The sequence below is a fragment of the Mauremys reevesii genome, linkage group 9, assembly GCF_016161935.1.
Source record: "Mauremys reevesii isolate NIE-2019 linkage group 9, ASM1616193v1, whole genome shotgun sequence".
In the NCBI taxonomy this organism is placed as follows: domain Eukaryota; kingdom Metazoa; phylum Chordata; order Testudines; family Geoemydidae; genus Mauremys; species Mauremys reevesii.
In genome coordinates, this window is record NC_052631.1 from 11,005,489 (window position 1) to 11,024,644 (window position 19,156).

General features: G+C 43.7%; 1 protein-coding gene across 6 annotated transcripts; it reads right to left on the bottom strand.

Moving 5' to 3' along the window:
• Positions 1 to 8,674: 8,674 nt before the first annotated feature.
• ZNF639 (zinc finger protein 639) lies at positions 8,675 to 18,042 on the bottom strand. 6 transcript variants are annotated; one of them, XM_039488903.1, is made up of 6 exons: positions 18,025 to 18,042; positions 16,077 to 16,407; positions 14,916 to 14,984; positions 14,145 to 14,252; positions 12,305 to 12,436; positions 8,675 to 11,964 (listed from the first exon to the last, which is right to left on the bottom strand). In XM_039488903.1, exons 3-6 carry the CDS (start codon positions 14,971 to 14,973, stop codon positions 10,817 to 10,819), a joined length of 1,446 nt encoding a protein of 481 aa, XP_039344837.1. In that variant the 5' UTR covers positions 14,974 to 14,984; positions 16,077 to 16,407; positions 18,025 to 18,042; the 3' UTR covers positions 8,675 to 10,816. The 6 variants fall into 6 exon arrangements, with proteins under 6 accessions (XP_039344837.1, XP_039344838.1, XP_039344835.1 ...); XM_039488904.1 differs by lacking the exon at positions 18,025 to 18,042 and adding an exon at positions 17,695 to 17,884 and having other exon boundaries at positions 16,326 to 16,407; XM_039488901.1 differs by lacking the exon at positions 18,025 to 18,042 and adding an exon at positions 17,695 to 17,883.
• Between the last annotated feature and the right edge of the window lie 1,114 nt (positions 18,043 to 19,156).

Consider the following 19,156-nt stretch of genomic DNA (forward strand, 5'->3'; position numbering starts at 1 on the left):
CAAGGGCCGCCATCTTTAACAAGGGCAGCCGTCTGAGGGCGACAGGAAGTGACGCCAGGCAGTCGCCATCTTTATTGAAGGCAAACAGCCTGTTAGAAAGAGTAATAAGCGCGACGAGGCAGCCGCTGTCGTCACTGAGGGCACGTGAAAACCCCCTGCCAGAACGCTCAGCCTCAGCACCATCTTTACTAAGGGTCACCGCAGGAGATGGAGGCGCCCTTCTTCATTTAAAATGGAGGCTAGTTACCCCACCCCCCACCTAGCTCCCCCCAGGGGAGGAGGGTTTAGAACCATAACACCCCTGCCACCCTCCCACACCCCCTCCCTTCCCCTGGGCTGTGTCACTCCAGCCTTTGCCCATGCCACCCTAGCTCTCCCCCAGGGCTGTATTGCCCAGCCAGCATGACAGAGAGTGGTTGTGGGGCTGAAGGGCCCCTGCTCCATCCCTCCCCCAGCCATGGCTCTGCACCCCAAGCCACCCCCTGCTGACCAGATCCAGGGTGATCACTGCATGCTGGACCCAGCAGGCCATGCACATGGCTCCGTTTAGACCACTCAGTCCCACGCAAAAAGATGTGGTCTTTGATTCTAGACCAGTGGTTCTCAAACTTTTTTTTCCATGGACCACTTGAAAATTGCTGAGGGTCTTGGTGGACCATGTATTAATCTTGCAAATGTTATTTGTACCATTAGCTAACTATTGTAAAGTGCTTTGGATAAGAGCGCTATATAAAAAAAAACTTATCTTTTTTCCCTACAAATAAAAGCACACAACTCATTTTAATATCAGTAGTCTTACCTTTCTAATGTGATGGATGTGTCCTCTCTCCCTCGTCGCAACAGCCCCCGAGCTGGGGCTGGGAAGGAGAGGGGGTGGTCTCTTCCCCACCACAGCAGCCACAGCCCTGGGGAAAATTGCCTCTTTGTCTGCCTCAGCCCTGCACATCCCAAATTCCTCCCACCACCTCGTCTCACCCTACTGCCCCCTTCCACCTACTCCTTATTCCTTCCAAGGCCACCACCTCACCTGACATGTGTGTCTTCTCCAAGGACCAGGCCCCTAATTAGTAGAGCCATGCCTGTGCAGCTCCACTAATTAAGCGGGTGGCCCTTCATTCCCTCACATGCAGCCACCCAGGTACACTCCTTAGAGAGAACTATCTGTGGACCACTGTTCTAGACCATCAGTTGTCTGCATCACTGCAGTATTGGCAGCCCCACAAGTTCAACACTCATCAGTCAGACTCCAAAAAACACAAAACAAGCCCATGTTTGTTTGTTTTTTTAATTGTCATTTTAGGTCTCTCTTGAATTTTTGAACCTTCTCAGCACACCCTGAGTTTATGTGATAGCATTGCCAATCTTTGCAAATGTATTGAGCCAGGCAATTCTCGCACTCGCTGGCTGCCTGACAGCTCAAAGCTTCCAGCTTCTTCCCAAACATTCTGATTAATTAATCTGCCTCTCTTCCCCACTTCCAAGTCCCTCTGCCAAGCAATTAATTATGTAATCCCCCATTTAAATTCTGCCTCAGCCTCACCTCATGCAGTACCTAGGGTTCTTTCTCCTTGCCCCCCACCCCCAAGGCCTGCAGAAGCATCCTCTTCTCTCCCTTCATAGGCCTTTGGAGTGGGTGCATAACTCCATGGAGTTCTTCATCCTTCCCCACTTCCCAGGCCAGGCACTGCAGAGATGGAGAAGGCAGTAAAGGAGAGAGCAGAGCATGGTGGAAAGAGAGGAGAACATGGCTGCCCCCTGCCCTGCCCTGGAGATATTGGGTTTCTTCTGCTCCCTCCCCCCTCCATTCCTTTGAGAATGTTGTCAGTTGCTCCCTGTCCCTGCTGCCCTTCCCAAGTATTTATTTGACTTCCCTAGGGCAATGACAAATGGGGACTGGGGAAGACAGCCAGAGGGGACTTCCCACAGGCAGAACTGAACTGCAGGAGAGGGCTGGACCTTCTGGTGTCATCAGATTAGCTCCAGACCCAGAAGAAATCATTTTACTTGAAGAAATTATGGGAGCTGGTAACACTATTCATAGAGTTTAAGGCAAGAAGAGATCACTAATTAGATGACCTAATCTGATCACCTATATATCACAGGCCATTACATTTCACCCAGTTACCACTGTACTGAGACCAATAACTTGTCTGAATAAAGCACATCTTCCAGAAAGGCATCTGAAGATATCAAGAAGATTACAAAGGGAAATGGTGGATTTGCCATTTGTTTCAATCATTAATCACCTCCTCACTATTAAAAAAGTGTCTAATTTCTAATATAAATATGTCTGGCTTCAGCTTCCAGCCATTGGTTCTGGTGCTGCTTTTCTCTGCTAGATTAAAGATCCTGGAGATCTTTCTCCCCCTGAAGATACTTATACACTAATCAAGTCACCTCAATCTTCTTTTTGATCAATTAAACTGATTGAGCTCTTTAAATCTCCCACTTATTTTTTCCAGCCTTCAAATAATTTTTGTGGCTCTTTTCTATTTTGAGCCTCTCCATTTTTTCAACATCCTTTTAAAAATATGGATACCAAAACTGGATGCAGTATTCCACTATCAACCATACCAATGCCATATGCAGAGGTAAAATCTTCCTGCTCATACTCCCCTAATTTTACATCCAATGATCACATTAGCCCTTTTTGCCACAGCATCTCACTAGGTCATGATAAGATGCTTCTCCACTATGATCCCTAAATCCTTTTCAGTCCCTGCCTACCAAAATACAGTCCCCCATTCTGTAGGTATGGTCTGCATTCCTTGTTCCTAGAGGTATAAATTTGTATTTGGCTGCATTAAAATGCATTTTGTTTGAATGAGCCCAAATTACTATGCAATCCAAGCAACTGTGTTTATAACAATGTTGTTTGGGGCGGTGGGGTGTTATTTATAATGCAAGATGCAAGACAGCACTCAAAAGCCCACTGGGTGCGTTGAGACCATTGCCTACCACAGGGGTGGGAAAACTACGGCCCGTGGGCCACATCTAGCCTGCGGAACCGTCCTGCCCGGCCCCCGAGCCCCCGGCCCCTTCCCTGCAGCCTCAGCTCACTGCACCACCAGTGCAATGCTCTGGGCAGTGGGGCTGTGAGCTCCTGGGGCAGCGCAGCTGCAGAGCCCAGCCTGACCCCATGTTCTGAGCTGTGTGGTGGCGGCGGCAGCAGCATGGCCCGGCTCCAGCCAGGCAGCGTGGCTGTAGCACCGCCAGCCACCGGTGCTCCAGGCAGCGCAGTAAGGGGGCAGGAAGCAGGTGGGTTGGATAGAGCGCAGGGGAGCTCAGGGTGGTGGTCAGGGGTGTGGATAGGGGTTGGGAGGGAGCAGGGGGTTGAATGGGAACAGGGATCCCAGGGGGGCAGTCAGAAAGGAGCGGGGGTTGGATGGGGTGGCAGTCAGGGGACAGGGAGAAGGAGTGATTAGATGGGGCAGGGGTATGGGGGTGGGGAGGGAACTGTCAGGGAAGGGGGGGGTGGATGGGGCAGAAGTCCCGGGGGAGGGGGGCAGATAGGAGGTGGGGGCTGGGCCACAACCCCCTCCCCTAACCGGCCCTCCATACAATTTACAAAACCCAATGCAGCCCTCAGGCCAAAAAGTTTGCCCGTCCCTGGCCTACTATATCAACCAATATTGTCTCATTGAGTCCTTGTACTCCCCAGTCTGCCTGTCTGTATCCACTTCTTGTCTCTCGATTAATACTTACGATTGTAAACTCTTTGGGGGCAGGGACCATCTTTTTGTTCTCTTTGTATAGTGCCTAGCACAGTGGGTTACTGATCCATAACTAGGGCTCCTAGGTGCCATGGTAATACAAATATTTTTTTTCATCATAAAAAGTAAAAGGCAAAATTACTTCATTAAGTGTTTACTTCATGTGGCACAGGATTGCTTACTTCATGTATTTTCAATAACTGACATTTAGCTTTGTTATTTCCTACAATTCTGAGAAGAGGGAAACCTGTATTCAGTAATGTTGGTTAGGAGTGTACGTGTGTGTGTGGAGGGGAAATCCTTTGAGATTTCTATATCAGCAAAAGCTATAGTGCAGTCACAGTTACACTGGGATAAAAATCCTTTTCCCAGTATACCTTATTTTGCTCAGGAAAATGGTATAAGCAATACCAGCAAAGCACTCTTTTATCTGTATACACTGCATCTACACTAGGAAGGTTTGCCAGTATAGCTAGAATGTTATAGTAATATCAGCAATCCTTTTCTAATGTAGATTAGGCCTCAGTTTTTATACTCTAGTATTATCATACAACTAATGTAAACAAATTATTTTCAAAAAATTACACCACTGTGCATCTTTCTTAGCATACTGGTTTCATTTGTTCTGTATCTGTCGTGCTAACAATATGACAATCCCTTTAAAGTTGCTATTTTCCACCTTTCAAACGGACTTGTATCAATGACAAACTGTATATCCTAACTAGACCTCTTCATTCAAGTATCACTGAATTTTGTACTGTTTAGATTTCATTTCACCTACCCCTACTCTCCCAAACTCTCAGTCCTGGAAATCTTACAGAGAGAGCTAAACAGAACTATAATACAACATGTAAAACAAGCCACCACTTTGGAATTCTACATACTATCAGCACCAGCCATAACTTAATCAAAGTCAGCCATACACATGAATGACAAATACCAAAAACAATTTTCTCAAAGACTCAAGAACACTGACTGGTCTTTACATTCTATACATCATCTCACAGACGGTAACGCAAACAACCAGCACTGAGGGTGTTCATGGAGAACATACACTGTTTACTGCAATACTGCCAACAGGGATGTATTTTATTGAGAGTCTTGTAATAATTAGTGTTTTTCTTAAAGCCTCAGTCCTGGAGTTATGAGCTTTCATTTAAACAAAAAAAAAAAGTCTAGTCCTTATAGCTGAGGAGTTGGAATACATGACTCGTATGTAACCAGAAGGAAGGGGATAAGAATCAGATATGTATTATTTTTAAGCCAATCTCAATTTTGGGGAGCTTAACTGAGGGTTTTTGAATGTTTTGGTTTGGCAATACCATTACTCACAGACACAAACACATCCTAGAGGTTTCACTCTAGTAGACAGGTGATCAGGTATTCGCTGAACGAATACTTTGCCTCTGTCTTTAATGAGGCTAATGAAGGGCTAAGGAATAGTGATAGAGGGACCGATGGGAATGAAGATATGGGGGGTACATTTACGTAGCTGAGGTAGAAGCCAAACTGGAACAGCTTAACGGAAGTAAAAGGGGGGATAAATTCTTCATCCCTATATTAATTTAATATTGGAATATTATAGGATATTATAGATATCTTTAATAAATAATTAATAAATTGATTCGGGATTGTAACTTGGACTGAGCTAATGTAGTTCTATTATCAGAAAAAAAAAAAAAAAGAAAAAAAAATTATAGAATTGTTAGTGTTAGTCTAACATCTGTAGTAAAAAAAAAAAAAAAAAAAAAAAAAAAAAAGAGAGAGGAGAGGGAGGTGGAGGATGGCATGGCTGGGATAGATTTATTCATGGGTAGATCATTGCCGAAGGTAGACTCTCCTTCTTTTTTTTTTTTTGAGAGTTTTTTTTTTTTTAGAATGAAATCTGGATGGATCTGGATCTCATATATATATTTGATTTTGATGTGAAGAATTACTTATTAAACTGGAAAAAATGGAGAAGAAAAGAAAAAGAAAAATGGAGGAGAGAAAGGGGGAAGAGGAGAGGGGGAGGAGGGGTAAGAGGGGGGAACTGTCGGAGGGAGGGGGGGGGTTAGGAGAGTTTTCAAGGCTTGTTTTTTATTCCCTTTTTATTCAATCTATTTATGCTTTTATGGGGAACCAGAGTGCTGGACCTGGGGAGAAAAGTTATGAGATGACACCAAGTTGGGGTGTCAATTAATTGGAGGAGGGGGGGATAGAGGAGATTTGGATGAGATTGAGATAGTCTGGATGATGAGTAATGACTGGAGTATTATTAGTGGGATGTGATTCAATTTAGGAAGTGTAAAGGATGTGCATTTAGGATGTCTAGGGGAAACTTTTGTTATAAGCTGGGGAGGAGGAGTTGAAGGTAACGGAGGAGGAGAGAGACCTAGGAGTCCTGTGAATGAGCATGATGAGTATGAAAAAGGAAATGTGGTTGTAAAAAAAAAAAGGATGCGGTCTTGGGGTTAGGGCAGGGGGGAGTTAGAGGTGGATATATAGGTGGTAGTCCTAGTTTATTAGTATTGTGTATTTAAGTTTCATTTGGTGTGTTGTTTTTGTCTCCCATGTTTAAGAAGGATGAATTCAAACAAGAAGAGGATCAAGAAAATGGAAGGGAATGGAAGGCCTTTGGAAAATGAGGAGAGTAAAGGAGGAGAGAGGAGAGCTCCTTAACCAAGAAGGATTGAAGAGGAGATAGAGATACACTGAGAACACTATTTAAATATATTAATAAATAAGATACCAGGAAGGAGAAGAAAGGAGAAGATTAGGACAAATGTGTGCACGATGACGGAGGAAATTAACTCAGGGACAGAAACTGTCAATGAAATTATTCTAGTTAAGGAACAGGCAAAGGAGATCTGACAGGGAGGGGAGGGAAAAGGGAAAAAAAGGTGGAGGAGAACCAGTAGATAAGTTTAGATGAAGCTAGATAAGGTTATGGAGGATATGGTATATGAGATAACGGGCTTAGTCAATAGGTTAGTCATGTGGTTGGTATGGTGTGGCTGCCCAGAGAGAGAGTTTTGCTGGAGAGTCTTGCCATGCTCTCAGGGGGCTCTGACCGCGCCATTTTTTTTTTGGGAAGATTGGAAGGGGGGCCAGGTTTGGGGCCTGCCCTGGGGGGGGAGGTTTCCTTCCTCCGGGGCAGGGGCAGGGTTCACTGGCTGGGAGGCATCGGGGTGAGACTAGCTATTCATAATGGTCCCTTCAGATTCTGATGATCATAATGGTTTCTTGATATATGATCACATTAAAAGAAAAATCCTAACTGCATTTGGCACTCTGGTTTGCAGTCTCAAAAACACCAAAAACTAACGGGAACATAATTCTCGTCTCACTCCTAGAGATGGTTTCTCTCAACCAGGGTTGAGGTAAACTGTGGGTAACGAGGACTATCAGTCTCCAGTACCACTAAGCTAGCCACTTTCATGAGCACTAACGTCACTTAACACACTAAATTTATTCACTTCTGCAAAACTCCACTTCTTAATGCACTTCACATTTGATATATCAAACAGCTCCTTTTCAATCCGTAATTATCTTGTCATAACAAAACAGCTACAGATACATTATTCCCCTTCAGTTAGAAACTAGAATACTTTCCTTAACAGCTGCAAACATACCTACTTAGCCTTTTGATTTCCCTGCAGATTCTAGTCTATTTATCTTACTATCTTCAAAGTGGGTTCTAGTCCACGAAAGCTTATGCCCAAATAAATCTGTTAGTCTCTAAAGTGCCACAAGGACTCCTCGTTGTTTTTGCTAATACAGACTAACACGGCTATCCCTCTGAAACTTATTCTCCCTGCAGCCCAGTAAATCCACTCACTCATTTCTGCTTGCTGAGTCAGCAGGAAGCAACTATCCTAGTTTCTGCCCCTGTTGACCTAATAGCACATCACTTGTTTGTGTTAACTTCCTTTCATCTTCTGAAAAATATTGAGATCAGAGTCAAATCTTTTACCTCTATTTTATTCCCTTGCTTATAAAATTTCCACCTAACAGGAGCTTGGATCTACCTATCTAGTATGCATATGATCCTCATCAGCAGTATCCAAGAGCTTCATGGCCATTAACACCTCTGTGAGGCAGGTAAATTTTATCCCCATTTTACAAATGGGAAACTGATACACAGAGCAGATCAGGTAACTTGCCAAAGATCATTCAGGAGTCAGGAATTATTGAACCCAGGTCTCCCATGTCCCACTACAGTGCTCCATCCACTAGAGCAGGGGTAGGCAACCTATGGCACCTGTGCCAAAGGCAGCGCGCGAGCTGATTTTCAGTGGCACTCACACTGCCAGGGGCCTCTGCATTTTAATCTAATTTTAAATGAAGCTTTTAAAACATTTTAAAAACCTTATTTACTTTATATAAAGCAATAATTTAGTTATATATTATAGACTTATAGAAAGAGACCTTCTAAAAATGTTAAAATGTATTGCTGGCACGCAAAACCTTAAATTAGAATGAATAAATGAAGACTCAGCACATCACTTCTGAAAGGTTGCCAACACCTGCACTAGACTATCTTTCTTGGGTGATACAATGTTGCTCTGTACAAATGCACCCATTTCTCCCCCATCCCAGCAATCCTATGCACCTCCTCGCTCTCTCCCTCTATCTCTCTCACACACACACATTCCCCCATTCCCTCAAAGGTCCTACATCACAGTGGCTTCTCAAGAGTTTATCAATGCCATTCTTTGAGTCAGTAAGATGAAGTCAAAGAAAGTGACAGGCATTCTCTCTTCCCAGCTCCACTTCCAAGGATGAAACTGGTTTCCCAAATCTGAACCAGGCAAATTCTTATCTCCACTTTATGCTACTAGCAAGATGAATGGTATCCAAAATACCTCAATAGTCCATAAAAATATCACTTGTACTGAAACGGATTTAAGCAAGCCTATTAAAACATGAAATGGGTTTTCTGTCATACACTCTAATAAAACCATGTTAATACAATAAAGTCAGCACAGGTCCAATTTATTCTTAACAGAGAGATTGTAGGGGCAAGTTAGGCACCTGATTTTAAAATAAATAAAAAAACACCCAAAAACCCCAGTGTACCCTGATTTAAAACCTGTTAAAGAATTTGATACAAAAAATAAAGATCTGTGATCACAGACAAAGCCAATGTTATAAACTACATGGACACCCTGACTATTTACTAATGTCTATCTCTACTCAAGTTACCAAGCACTTTCCTTCTAGGTATGCCAGCTCCCTGCCACTAACAGGATATCTGAAAAGAAGTTGCATTCTCAAGCATATTTTGTAATTTATAGTTGAAACAATTGTATATAAGGGGAAATTTATTATGGAGTACGTTTTTTCCAGAGTATCCAATCATAAATGTATAATAGAAATCAATATTATTTTAACAAAATTTGAATGCAAATTTAAGGTATTCAGTGTCTAAATACATGCAAATATACCTTCTGAATAGCTAGCTGGTGTTTGTTTTTTAGGAATGATACCTAGTTAAAGAAAAACTTCTAGAAATATTTGTCTCAAATACATGTCATTCCAGAAATAAGTTCCGTAGGTTGAAGAGGGCCAATTTTGATCTTTTAACTGTATGAATTCAGCACGTAAATCTTGCACAACTTTGTGCAGAACTAGTAACAAGGATCTCATTCTTACCACTGCAAAGACATTTTTTACACATGGACTGTATTTATACAAACTTACATTGGACAATTCCTTACGTTACAAATTTACAATCAATACAGACAGAAACGTAAAGTCAACCACTTAGTTGCTGGCTCTTTTATCCTTATAGCTTTCACAGTCTAAGCTCTCTCTCCTCTCATGCTACGTCTAAATATTGTTCAGGTCAGAAATATGACTAGGGACTTAAAGAAACGGAATGAATTTATAAGGAAGATAACATGAGGATGGCAGTGTAGGTTTGTGAAGTTTTCAAAATGACTGTATTTATAAAGTACCATAATAAAGATTTTGATAGACACATGGGAGGGGAATTTTAGAATTTCTGGAATTAGAGTACATTCCCTCAACCCTATCAGCAGTGTAAAGCTAACTATAAATCTATGGTTCTGTCTTGCTGTAACTGAAATCAATGGCATACCCCATTTTAATAGGAGCTTAATTAGCGCCACAGTACCTCCAAACAAATCACTCCTTTGGGTATATGCTTAGGTGGATCCCTAAGCAGCTTCCTTTGTCACTATCCCTTAGAATGTGATATAATCTCGATAGGCAACATTTGTCAGCTGCGTGCTTCATAAGTAATAGATAGATGGGATGGCAGAGTGGCAGATAGATGGGAAAGAGACAGGAAAAAAGTGGGAGATCTGTGGCAGTTATGGGGAAAATGTGACACTTGTCAGGGAAAGGGCTAGCTGTGGGTCAGTTCCACAGCTAAAAGCAGGCTGGGACCAAACAGTTGACTGAGAAAGGACAGCACAGTGTGAATGTGGGGCTAGGGCAAGAACACTGGCCAAGAGAGGTGGAGGAAGTGAGAGGGCTTGTCAGTGTAGCAGGAGGAATATATGGTAGGAGGCTTGTTAAGGGAAGGGCTAGATGTATGCTCTAAAAAGTGGCCTCTCTGCAAGCACCCATGTCTTCAGTAGCCCAGTGAACTTGACTGAGGATGAGTATACTCACTTAGCCGCTGAGGAGGTTAATGAGAGTTGGGGAATCCAGTTGAGAACAAACAGCCCTGTTTACTAAAGTATAACAGTAAATTAACTACAGATTTAAAAGAAATTTGTTTTCTCTTCCATTTTTCTTATCCAGAAAGAACTGCCTTCCTGTTCTTCATGTCAAAACACACATACCACTACATGCTGGCAGACGGAATTACCTTTAAAATGGCTACTCTAACATGGAACTCCTGCCATGTGACTGAACAATCATTTTTAAATATAATTGTTCCCTGCCCACCCAACCTCTAACGCCAGGAAATACCCAAAAACAAACATACCAGTCATTAAACATGTTTTGTTGATTAAAAAAAAAAAATCAGTCAACTGGCATTACAATTATCCACTGTAGAATCCCTATTACAACTGTATTTAATATTACCATGACACATTGGAAAACACATTTTAATTCTAATAAATTGACTACAGAAGAAAAAAACATCAAGCTGTCTCATGTATCTGAAGGTGACTTATAAGATCTTTTTCATTTCCAAACCTCATTAAACAATTGGTACACTTATGAGGCAAGTCTGCTGAATGCCTGAAATCCAAATGAGTTTTAAGGTCTTCAATCTGTCCTGTTGAATATTCACAATACTGACACAAATAAATCCCTTCAGATAAATGAGAATTTAAATGCTTGCAATATTCCAACATACCTGAAAAGCCTTTCCCACAGTCATCACAAACATGGGGGAATATTTTGGTGTGTTCAATAGCTACATGTCTGTTGACATTCGTATGCAGCCTACTCCTAAAGCCACACACTTGGCATACAAAGAAGTTTTTGCATTTGTCAAAACTAATTTTGTTTACGAGGCTGTACTGTCCACGCTCCTTGTTGCTATAGCTATCACTTAATTCTATTAATCTACATGCATGCTCATTCACCACATGGCTATGCAAGTCTTCTGGATCATTGGTCTCATGCTCACAAAACTGACACAGATACTGTTCATCACAGCTGTGTTCCTGGAAGTGTAGGTACAGCTCGCTGCTCGAAGAGAACTGCACGTCACACTGCTCACACCAATAAAGATGGTCATTGAAATGAGTATCTGCTATATGCTGACTGAGGTTCTCAAATATCACTGTTTTGTAGTCACAGTATTTACAGATGTAGGGATCTTCCTCGTGTATTTTTACATGTTCAATCAGCAGAACTTTGCTGGAGAAACTCTCTTTACATACTCTGCAGACATTGGTATCTGTACATGTCTTATGCTTCAGGATCATATGCTGCTTTAAATCAGAGAAGTACTTGCTATTAAACTCGCACAGCTCACACTTGTATAGGCCACTACTGTTGGCTCTCAGCAAAGGCCACTTCTGCTGAGCAGTGATATTCAAAGCCTGGTTCTTCTCAAAAAGTTTACAGCTTTCAACAGGCATTTCTTCAATGTCTTCGACTTCTAGCTTTTCAGGTGAAACAGTTTGCGTCTCTATATCATGAACTTCTACAGCATTAACTTCTGTAGTCGAAATTTCTATGGTTTGAATATCTATGGGTTTTTCCTCTTCAGTTGGACTGTCACCGAATATAGGAGACTCGCACATGTCTTTATAAATTCCATTATTAGCACTTTTCTCTACAAGAGAAAATAGAAGATACGAGCAACAGTTTAAAAAAAACCAACCCAAAACTAAGTTGCAGATGGATCAATATATTGCTTTTCATCACCTATAGCAGTTCACAAAAGTAAAGCGCTAATATTTTCCTCAAGCCACCAAAATCAAATTTCTTTTCAATATGGAGACCAGCTAAATGAAACACCCTTACACATTTATATCAATCTATAATTTTTCTTCATGATCAACATTATCTATCATAGTTACATTAAAAGACAACACACACACTTTCCCAACTTCAAAGAAAGTTTTTCAATACCCAAGCATGCATGATTTCTGCAAATATACCTTTACAATTACCTTTCTTTTTTGGGTCTGTAAAGTGCAACCCCATGACATTCGACTGTGCCCCACTCCAATGAGATGTCCCGGCATGCACTGGGCTGCCATCATCATCAGTATCTAGGGTCTGTGCAGGAGCATGGAATCTACCTATGAGGATAAGGGAAGTCTTGTTTTCTTCTCAATATCCCAATGTTCTCTAAAAAGTTCTTTGTAATAACCTCAGATGTGATGGCACTGAGGTCACAATGTAACCCACCAAATTCTACAATCAAAATACCCACCACTACAACACTATAGCCTTCATCTTCTATGTGCACAGGTAGCCAGACATGCAATGCTTTATCCTGATTCTGATGTAAGGCTGCTGAAATCAAGATAAAGCATGTTGGACTGGGGTCTGGTAATCTCTGTAGGCTGCTTCCTCACATTCAGGAGAAGGACAGCTACAATCAACTCTATGTCAATCCTGATCAAACTATACTCACATTATTTTTGTTTTTTGTCACTCGGATCAGTCCTTAGTGTCCAAAAATAATACAAGTGCACCCAGTGTTAATATTATCCAATAATGAAAAACAGCATAGAGTCCTCTAGGTTTGAAAATTGAATCTTGATTTGCCAGCACAATTCAAAAAAAGAAAACCAGACATTGAAACATTTTAAAATTTCCTAATGTTTAACCTGCATTTACATTTCATGTTTGTTAATCTTAATAGAGTGTATGCTCACTTTTCTCCCCAGTAGGTAAAAACAGCACACCTGGCTTCCAATAAAAGTGCAAAATTAATTGTCCTCCTCTAACAGGGTAACTTTTGTCAGCTGGTAAAAACCATTCTAAAATAGCTGGGTACCAAGGAAGTTGAACTTTTTATACATTTTTAAAAGTGAGTCTACTTCACATTAAAAATAGTCACCTCAACATTCGAGACTGTGCCATATACTGTAGTCTGTATAATCTGGATTGAGTTAAATACCATTAATACATAATTTTACTGAGGTTTTCCTGTACTGTGGTATAAACTGAATTGTTTGCTCTACACTACACAGCTTTCCACTAGATGTCTGATAATGGAGTTTCTAATTATTTATTCCAGAGTTCCATTGTTTTCTCTTTATATGAAATATGTACAAAGACCTATGCAAGAGCTATAGAAATTATTTATGCCCAGATTAAAGTTGACCAATGGATTCAAAAGCTGGTAAGTTTCTCTCTCTGTAAACAAGTTTTAGCAGTAAATAGCGACAGCTGATTATGCTGAAAAATCTTTTACAATCCTTAGAAATTTAAAATTTCCTCTAAAGAGGCAGAACAAAAGTTATTCCATAAATGCTTCCAACTGCACAGTCCTTCCTATTCCAATACTTTAATTATAATGCTGGAGATTGTTAATTTTATGAGAAAGGAAATGTATCCTTACATTCACTCCATCCCATACTTCAAGGGTAACACTAAGCAGTGGGTCTTTAGAAGCCCAAATCAAATAGTTAAAAGGAAATTTCTGATAAAGTACCCTGTTCCATCTGACACCAATCTTTGTTTACATTATTTTGACACCATTCAACAAATGTTTTAAATTGTGAAGTCCGACAGTTGTTGTAAATACCGGGAACTGCCGGGCCTCCAATATTTCTACATTTTTATTAAACCGTTATACCTTATTGAGAAACAGAATTTCAAATAAAATTATTTAATAGCCTTCTGCCAGTCTTGGATAGTGGAAAATTAAATGTACTTACACAATGAAGTTGGGGTTTTTTTGTATTATGTTGCTGCTTTTCTGGACAGAACTTTGATATGCCTAGATAAATGGTTGTCAGAGAGGAGATTAATAATATAATAGGAAGGTAATCTTACCTCTGTTTTCAGAAATTTTTATGTCTGGCTGTTTCATAGAACAGACACTATAGCAGTGGTCAGAAAATATTCCATTGTTGTCTATATATTTGCTTACACCTGAAGAATCTAGACAGAAAAAGAAAAGAAGTGTTTAAACCACAAGTTGATATAGCAACACATATCTTTAAAATACAAGCACATTTACCTCAGTGGTAACATCTTTGTTTTTTAGACAGCATCCAAATTTAAAAGACCACGTATGGCCTGACACTAAAAATATTTAGCATTTATAAAATGATTTACATCTTCAATGTGCTCTATAGACATTAATGGTTTTCAAAACCACTCAACATTAGTCTAACTCTGCTCCCACTGAAATCAACAGTAAAACTCCCTCTGACTTCAATGGGAACAGAGATAGACCAACACTTTTGATAATCTCCCCTAAACCTCAAAACACCTATGTTAGTAGTTTTGCCTCCATTTTACAGATGGGGAAACAGAAGTTAAGTAGCTTTCCCAACGCCACAGAGGAAAAAGGGAACAGCAAATGATTAGAGAAACATTAACAATGGCTGGCTTAAATGGAACTGTTTTAAAATTGTTTAACAGTGGAGCACTCAAAGGGGACAGCGTATGTTCACATGAATGTGTTTGAATTTGCTTCTTAGTTTATGAGTCCTTCAGAAATTCTTGCATTTTAGTTTTCCAGGAAACGAGAGGTTTATTTCAAGGAAAGTTAAAGTAACTTACACACTGAAGTGTCAACAGTTCAAGCTCTAGACTCACCTGAGTAACGTGAAGGATGTAAAGTCTTCCTTTTCCTCTTTTTAGGATGTTCATTCATTTTGCTTCAGCCTAAATCAATTAAAAATGACAACATCCAAGAACTGGTTACTCCTATTTTCTGCTGGTTTGCAATAATGGATCAGTGCTTAAAGATTAATTATTAATCTCAGTACACCAGCAAAGCACAGAACTAGACTCCCCTAAAAAGTAAATTCCTCACTACAAAAATGAAACTAACGTCCAATTCTGTGACACCAATCCGCAAGATAAAACCTCATGTTCTGTCCCTATTTTTTTATTTTTTGGTTTAAGTTGAATGAGCATGGAGACTGAACTACCCTCTCATCTCTAAAGGTGGATGAATCCAATCAAGACACAGACACACCAGTACAGCAGAGTGAAGAAGCCTGTACTGCAGCTTCCCAAGCTATACCTGGCTCTGAGATCAGAGCAGAGTTTACCATTTTGTGAGATCAGACACCCAGGTATGACCAGAGGGCTTGGCTTCAGTGAGGCTCCATATGGGTACTGACATCTGCCCATATGGAGCTACCAAAAAGGTGAGGGCCATAGTTTTCTTTTTAGATATATTCACTGGTACTCTTACATGGTGTTGCCTTCTGTAAGTGGCAGTCATGTATATCAACCAAGGGTGACTACATTAAACTTAATGGGTTTCAAAAGTGCCTAAGTGACTTAGGCCACATCTACACTAGTGAGCTTACAGTGGCACAGCTGTACCAATGCAGCTGCGCCACTCCAAGATCGCTCATGTAGCCGCTCTATGCCAATGGGAGAGAATTCTCTGGTCAACATAATAAAACCACCTCCACGAGCAGCAGTAGCTATGTTAGTGGGAAGCTCTCCTGCTGACATTGCGCTATCCACACTGGTGCTTCTGTTGGTGTAATTTATGTCACTCAGAGGTGTTTTTTTTCACACATCCCTGAGCAACATAAGTTATACCAACAAGAGTAGTAGTGTAGATAAGCCTGAAGCACTAGTCCCATTGACTTGTGCTTCTTAATGACAAGGCATTTTTGAAAACCCCAATGTCTCTTAAGTTACCATTTTCTGCCTCCCACCATCCTGAATAGTTTTCTAATATTGTGATGGAAACAACTGCTAAGCACACACAAACACTACTCTCTGGTTTCATACCTCATTCCTTGGGATAGAAGAGTAATGGAGTTCACCCCATAAGGAGGGACGATCAGCACTTTGAGTCACTGTCAAGTGGTCGACATGACACAGGAAGTGGTATTTCTAGAGCCAAATCCTGCCATCTTTTGTTGGAGATTACCCCTGAAGTGGGCTTTTTAGGGGAGACTCTGGAGGACTTCTCCCCAAAATGCATAAAATGTTTACATGTTGAAAATACTAGAAAGAGCCCTGGCCCACCCAACTTACTAGAGGTAATCTTCAATATCAGCAAGAGGACTAATAGCTAAGAAATTGATTGCTATACAACATCCAAATGTGGAAAAAGTATCTGCAAGAGAAAAACATAAGTTATGCAGCTGTAACATTTTAAAATCCTGTAAGCACTGAGTGCAAAATATCAGAGTAAGAAGTATCACAAATACCGACAAAGGCTTCTGGGGAAATCAGAGATCAATTAGAAAGCAATATAAAAAGTTGGGAGTCATACAAGATATGTTTATCAAAGGAACTTATTTCAACTTCTGCAGAAACTTGCTGCCTTTTGCTGCCCCATATTAGCCTATAACAGACAAACAGATGGAGGTGATTTTAGAAATAGCTGTGACACATTGGCCATCAATGAAACACCTTCCTTTGAGGTGAAATCTCAGAATACATCATATTCTGGCTCTTCCTCAGCCTCAACATACATATAAAAGGCCTGACTAAAAATACAATTTTCCCTCTTCTAAGCAGTGACACTAACTGTGGCCTCACCAGTCAGGAGGAAAAGGAGAGCACACAGAAGTAGATTCTGAGAAAAGATTGCGGAAAGAAACAAACAGCTCCTCGTATTCTACCCCCAAAAGTTGGGATCAGGAGAGCTAACAGCTCCAGATGTAAATGGGAGGGGACAGGTAGGATATTTTTAATGAAAACCCACTTCGTGTCAAACTCCACTCTGCTGGCCTGACACAGCCAGCGTTTGTGGGCCCCCAAGGGCCTATTTCCGCAGGATTTGGGGAAAGGTGGCTGGAGAGGGGAGGACAAGGCTTTTTGGGGGCGTTGGGAGTCTAAGCCTTCACTGGCATTGTGAAGTTGTTACCTGATGAGAGATTTTCCTTGGCGTGACTGTACCGACACGCAGAGCGCTTCGCTAGGAGCCTTTCCCCAGCGCTGACCCAGGAGCTGCCCGCAACCCTGTGAACACGCACCGGGCACAGCCCCCCCAGCGAGCGGGGATTTTGGGCGGGGGGGGGGAGGGGACAAGCTTGCCACGGGGCCGCCACACGGCAAACCCCGGGGGCCGGGAGGCTGCGAACGGGACCTGAAAGTCACCGAGGCCGGAGGCTCCCCCTTTCCCAAGTCTCCAGCGGCGCCATGGCCCCAGCCTGGGCCGCCGGGGATGGCGGGCGCGCTGCCCTGTGCGGTTCAGCGGGACCTTCAGAGCAAACGCGGCCTGGCGGGCCGGGAACGGGGGCCCATGGGGTGGCGGGGAGTCGGGCAGGGCGGCTTGGGGCCAGACGCTGAGAAGAGGGGCTGGAAGGGGGGAAGCCCAGGCGGGGCGGGGGAGACCGCGGTTACTCCAGGCGAGGCGGGCCGGGCCGGCAGCCCAGCCCGCATCCCCCGTGCTCACCTTCCGCTCCGCGCCCTGCCGCAGGCCCCAGCCGCCGCCGGAACCGACAGTGGCCGCGGGGGAAGGGGCGGGCCAGGGCCGGGCCTAGGCGCAGCCACCCTGTAGGCGAGCCGCCTGCGCCCCCTGCCGGCACCGCCGCCTCATCGCACCCGGCCGGAGGAAAGCCGCGCGGGCTGCTGTGGAGTGTAACCGCCCTCCCCGCCCTGAGGCACAGCCCTATAGCCACTCCCCTCCCCCCGGGGCCCTAACCCCATTACCACGTACCCCCTAGGGGCCCAGCCCTAGTGCCATGCGGCCCATAGCCATACATCCAGGGCCCTAGCCCCATACCTATACCCAGTGGTGAGCTGGAGCCGGTTCCCACAGGTTCCCAAGAACCGGTTGCTAAAATTAGACCTCCGTGGAGAACCGGTTGTTAAAGGGCCAGGAGGTGGGCAAAGAACTCTGGTTCGTGGGCCAGACCTTCCTGTTGCTCCCGGGATTTCCAGCTGGGGAGGCTGAGGCTCCCCTGGCCCCTCCCCCGCTTCCCCCAGTTGCAGCGTGGCCAGCCGCTGGCACCAACTGGGCAGCTCAGCTGAGCTCCGGAGTCATCCTGCTGCCGCTTTTTGAGAGGCCTGGCAAGGTGTGTGTGGGGGTCCTGCTGCAAGCTCCAGGGCTGGCCAGAGGGGAGGGGACAAGTGGGGCAATTGGTCCAAGCCCTGCAGGGGCCCCTGGCCCCATGAGGATGTCTTCCCCCAGGCCCTCCCACGCTTCCCCCACCACGAAGAGCCACAGCATGGCTGGCAGCTCAGCTGAGCTCTGGGCTGCTGGCAAGGTAAGGGGGCTGCAAGCTCTGGGGCTGCGGGGGGAGGGCAAGTGGGGCAATTTGCCCTGGACCCCTGGCCCCATGAGGATGTCTCCCCCCAGCCTCCCCCGCAGAACTGCAGCATGGCCAGCAGCTGGGCAGCTCAGCTGAGCTCCTGAGTTGTTCTGCTGCTTTGAGCTGTCAGCAAGGTAAGGGGGGGAGGGGGCTGCAAGCTCTATGGCTGCTGGGGGGAGAAGTGGGGCAATTTGCCCCAGGCCCTGCAGGGGCCCCCGGCCCTACGGATATGTGTCCCCCCAGCCCGGCCACTCCCCCGCTCCCCTCCCTTAAATCAGAACTTTTTATAGGGAACCGGTTGTTAAGATTTTGGCAGCTTGGGGACCTGGCCCCATAGCATACCCTTACTGGGGACCCAGTGCAGTCACATAGCCATACTCCTTCCCCCCCGCCCCTCTGGAAAACCACCCTTATAACCATTGACACACAGCCCAGAGGACCCACCCCTCGGAGAACCACCCCCACAGCCATGCCACTAACCCCAGGTAACTACCACCCCCCCACCCCAAGAACCACCTTCTCCAGGTAAACTGAAGGAACCTATACCCACAGCCATACCATCATCCCCACACGGGAATAAAGGAACCCAACCCCATATCTCCT